At 53.7% G+C, this 4,797-nt stretch overlaps 1 protein-coding gene across 1 annotated transcript; it reads right to left on the minus strand.

Moving 5' to 3' along the window:
• Window positions 1–200: 200 nt before the first annotated feature.
• LOC115901805 (endogenous retrovirus group K member 113 Gag polyprotein-like) lies at window positions 201–2,246 on the minus strand. The gene has a single exon (XM_030944773.1). It carries the CDS (start codon window positions 2,244–2,246, stop codon window positions 201–203), a length of 2,046 nt encoding a protein of 681 aa, XP_030800633.1.
• Between the last annotated feature and the right edge of the window lie 2,551 nt (window positions 2,247–4,797).

Below are 4,797 nucleotides of genomic sequence, written 5' to 3' on the forward strand. Positions count from 1 at the left end.
AAGTGTCAAAATCGGCGGTAAGTCAAGTCTAGAGAAATCAATGATCAGTCTGGTGTTAAACATGTCATGACTTCCCCCAGATGGTATAGGGGGTGCTGGCGGCGGGCTTCCTCCTCGCTCCTCCCCTCCCCTGCGTCGGAATGATGTTAACTGCCCACCCTTAATTTTGTCATCACGCAGGGGCGGGCTGCGCTCCCCCTCTAGTTTTTTTGGGAACTAGAGGGGGCCCCCTTGGTAGAGCCGCCCGACTCGTGCTCCCTGCGAAACTGATAAAATGCTTTGCGCAGGGGGCAGTCGGGCATCCAGTGCCCCTCTTTGGAGCAGAGGTGGCAGTGCCCCCTCTGCTGCCTCGGCGTGCCGGGTCCCTGACTGGCGGCCACTTCAATGGGGTCTTCGGGGTTGTACATGAAGACCTCTGGCCCCTCCGCTACTGAAACTCGCTTTCCCGCACTCGGAGTCTTCACCGCGGTGGTCTGGCGGAGCGCGGGCACCTTCCTCGCACAAACCAGGAGCATTTGCTTTAAAGTTGGTGCAGGCTGTAACGGAAGGCTGAGAATTGCCGCTTTACAAGCAGCGTTAGCATTAGAGGCCGCGATTGCAGCCACCATCTCCTGCCTCGTCCCCTCAGAGACGTTTTCGAACCTCGCTGCGGCTTGTAGCCGCATGACGAAGTCGTCAAACGACTCTTCAGGGCCTTGCTGTAACAAAAAGACAGGGGTTTGGGGAACACCAACAAGCACCTTGAAAAATTCTTGGGCCCCCGCCTGTGTTGATTTTTCAAGAGCTTCAGATGGTATTAGCTCTGCCGCCTGCTGCCCTTTCTCCCAATCTCCTAACCCGCAGAGGTGTTCAACTGTTAGGAGATTCCCGTTGGCATCCCTGGAGATATTCGGCTGGGCCAAAATCTCCGGGAGCAGGTCAGCCACCGCTTGTCTCCATCCCTCTTCCCACCGGGAAAACTGAGACTCGTTTAGTAAGCATGAGAAAATTTGCCTCACGTCACAAGGAACGAGTTCATTTTCCCGGAGGGTAGCATTCAGGAGACCTTTAAAATATTCGCTGGCAGACCCAAACTCCTTTTGGGTCTTGCACAGCTCGCGAATGACTGCCCTTGAAACTGGGGTCCACCGGATGTCCCACCTCCCCCCTTGCCGCAGGTGAAAAGTCACCGGGGCCGCCGTGATTGAATCAGGCACATCAGGCTCCGAATTTCCCACGCTCCCCCCCCCCGCCCCCAGATCCGGCCAAGATGGCGGATCGTGGGAAACGGAAGTGGAGGCGTGGGAACCGGAACCCGGTGGGAGGAGCTGGGAGGTCACGGAAGACGGGGGTGGTGCCAGGTGGTACGGCGGAGCGGCAGGCGGAGCCACAGGCGGGGCTGAAGGAGGGGCAACGGGAGGGGTGGACCAGGGGGAGGAGGTATAGGTGGGCGGGTCTTCAGGGAGGAAGGGGTTGGGAAGCGGGAGGAAGGGGTTGGGCGATGGTCGGCCCGAGGGAAAGTGGGAAAGGGAGTCCCGCCACGGTGCCTCGTGGTCCCCGCCATCTTGTGCTCCACAGGAGCCATCTTGTGGGGGGACCACGAAGCGGACTTTAGAATTTAACTTGGGGGATTTTAAAACTTGGAAACGGGGGTTCGGGGAAGGCGAGGGACAAGGAGAGGCTGCCAGCGATCCGGCCGATGATCGCCGGCAGTGGGGGGATTGGGAAGCCTGAGACGGGCCCTCCGATGGATCGGGAGGCCGTCTGTGGTTCGGGGCTGCCCGCCTCAGGATCCCGGTGCTTTTGGGGGTAGCGGGAGAGGGTTGAGGGGTAGGAGCACTTGAAGGGACAGAAACTGGGGGAACAACCAAACTCTCAACCGAACTTTTAACCGAGGCGCGCCTTTTGATGGAACGCTGCCGGGCGACAGGAGCCCCGGCAGCAGCTGAGTGTCCTCCCCGCTCTTTAGTCTGCTTGATTTTCAACGCAGCGACAAGCTGCGCCACCCAATGCAGGTGTTGTGCCAATTTTAACCTTTTAGTAATATCTATCTCCTCCGAGCGGGCCAGATTAGATAATTTACGTAGGACCTCTTCCCAAAATCGGAGGTCCTTGCATTGCTCGGGGGAGAAGTTTTTGAACTGGGAGGAGACCCAGCGAATCAGGCTTTTGATCTCCCGTTCCTTGAACGGGAGATCTGCGCCGTACAGAAACGCGAAACAAAGATGAACGGACTCACGCTGGGAGGTTGACAACCGCGCGCCCATGGTCTGGTGTTAAATTCCTCCCAACCTTCCCGACTTGTCACAAATAAAATTCGAAGGGGAGTAGAAAACCGCGAACACAAAGAGGTAGGGAAGGCTGCACGCTCTACTGGCGCCACCCAGAGAGCTGCAGCAACACAACAGGATTAAAGAGGGAGCCGCCCCCTGCCCGCCGCGCAGAGAACCAGTTCTCCCTCCCTCCCTCAGGAGCTTGGGGATTCCCCACTAAGCAGACAGAAAGCAAGCTCAAAGAAAAACGTAGGCACTAAGCAAAACTGAATAGGGGAACTCCTGCGCCGGCCCCTCCAATCGCCTTGCCGATGAAGCGCGGCTACTCGCGAAAGCCCTCGCCCCCCTAACACACCCTGGGTCCTCCCCGATGAAGCGCGGCTCGCGACCCAGGGGGATCAGGGGCACCCCGAGCCCTCACGGAAACCCCGATCGCGATTCGGGGGGGGCTCTAAAAACGGAGGGGAGTAAGGAGCTTACCACTCCGACGCAGGAGGGGAAGGGGAAGCTGACAAGCCGGTCTCCACTGGGACGACGCCTCGGGGCGCCGAAGGGTCTTTGTCGTCCGGATCTCTGCGGAGCGGCAGCTGAGTGCCCCAGCTGCCTGCTCGACGCAGAGTGCTGCCGCGCCGACGCGGATTTGTAATCCAAGCAGAACGGGGGCGAGGCGGATCCTGAAGTCCGTGTCCGGCGCTGGATCAGGAACAGTCCGCTTTTCGCCCCACGTTGGGCGCCAGCAACCGGCGTCGCCGGACAGAAGGCCGGCTGCTCCACAGAGCACAGACTCGAAAAGAGAGGGGGTGAGCGGCCACAGTCTGTCTTGACCAGAGGCAAGTGAGCTGCGTAAGAACAGGACTTGGCCCCCGGCCACCTGGGTCCCCTGCGCGGTCTAGCGACAGGTGGCGACCCAGAGAAGACGGACCCGAACTTCTGGGGCGGCAATCGCTGAAGCAGTGGAATGAAGGAAGAGGCGTGAGCCAGCCAGTTCTCCGTGAAGCAGGGACGGGTTTATTGAGGTCGAGGGAAGAACGGAAGGGTAGGGAGTCACAGAGAACTGACCACCGAACCTCCCCTGGTCTGGCTTTTTATCACCGACCCCAGGGGGAGGGAAAACAGAACATGACCAATCAAACGACATTACACAAACACAAAGAACAAATCAGAAGATAACACAGGTGTGGCTTTCCCCCCTAGCCCAATCACCTCCCAAACCCCGGGGAACTTTCTGGATCTGGGGAGTGGGTTGGGAGTGACGGACAAGGGGGTCGCCAGGGGAACAAAGGAGGGGACACGAAGAATGACAACTAAATTTACATGAAACAAGGAGGGCCCGGCATGATAGACATATAACCGACATAAGGATGAGGAGGGGGCACTGGAAATCCCCTTGCTCAGGTCGCCATCTTAGCATAATACAAATCAATGGGAATAAAACTTAAAACTTATAAAACTTGACTTAAGAACAGTAAAACATTGTGAAACTGGGTGCAAAACAAAGTGTGAACACAAACGCACCCCAACAAGGTTTGGAATGTGTGTGACAAGGAAATCTCTGTTACGGGTGCTGCCAAATGCTGTTTTTGTGAAAGGGCAGTTTGCAGTAGAGATGTTGACTGATGTCTTTCTGTTGTCATGTGTCTCAGCTCCTGACTTAGTGTGCTGCAAAACATTTAATGAGCGAAGGCCCAGTGCCATACTTATGTATACTTGGTTGTTCCTTGCAATGTTTTTATGCAAAATCAGTCTGTCATTGACTTCTTACATAGCACTGACAATTGCTCTGTAGGACAAATAAATATCCCCTGTAAGCCTGGTTTGTTACCTTTCTAGAACTGTATAAAACTCAAAATTGAGAAGGTTAGATCCAAACAAAAGGAAAATAATCATTCAAAATTTAAAATTATATATAAGAATAGAAGTCTAAATTACTGAATTCTTAACAACAAACAAGAATTCTAAATTACTGAATTCTATACAACAAACACCAAGGAGCTTTAAACTTTTACCTCAGTATCTTTTATCTTTTAAGAAGAAACATGGAAGAAAAAGAGACCAACACTAGTAGCTCTGTCCCTGTTGGTGTTTTATTTTCAAGATCAACATTTACTGGAAAAGATGAAGCCAATGTAGAACTTAGATGATTTCTGTAAAATCTCCTATATTAAGGAAATGTGTGTACTCAGAGGGGATTTTTTTCCCCTCATGGACTGATGAGAAAAACAGACTTGCCAAGGCTTGAGAGGAACATACATGGGCTCACAGGAGTTGAGGCTGGTGAGAAAGTTTTCCCTGTACAACATGCAGAGGTCTGCAGAGAAAGGGAAGTGCCTCCAGTCCTCTCACTTTGGCTGTGCTTCCAGAATTTCCAAGGGCTGCTAATGATTTCTGTAGCTCAGGATGTCAGTCAGTGAGTCTCTGCTCTGGATGTCACTTGCTGGAAGACACTCCAGAATTTGCAGCCAGAGTAGAGGAAGTAGCTGAAAAATTTTCCAGTATTGCTGAAAAATATGAATGGATTCATCACATTTTTATTTTACTTTAAAGA

Source organism: Camarhynchus parvulus, chromosome 3, assembly GCF_901933205.1.
Source record: "Camarhynchus parvulus chromosome 3, STF_HiC, whole genome shotgun sequence".
Lineage (NCBI taxonomy): Eukaryota > Metazoa > Chordata > Aves > Passeriformes > Thraupidae > Camarhynchus > Camarhynchus parvulus.

Coding starts and splice junctions, on each gene's coding strand:
- LOC115901805 (XM_030944773.1), bottom strand. CDS start 2,246: ATGGGCGCGCGGTTGTCAACCTCCCAGCGTGAGTCCGTTCATCTTTGT.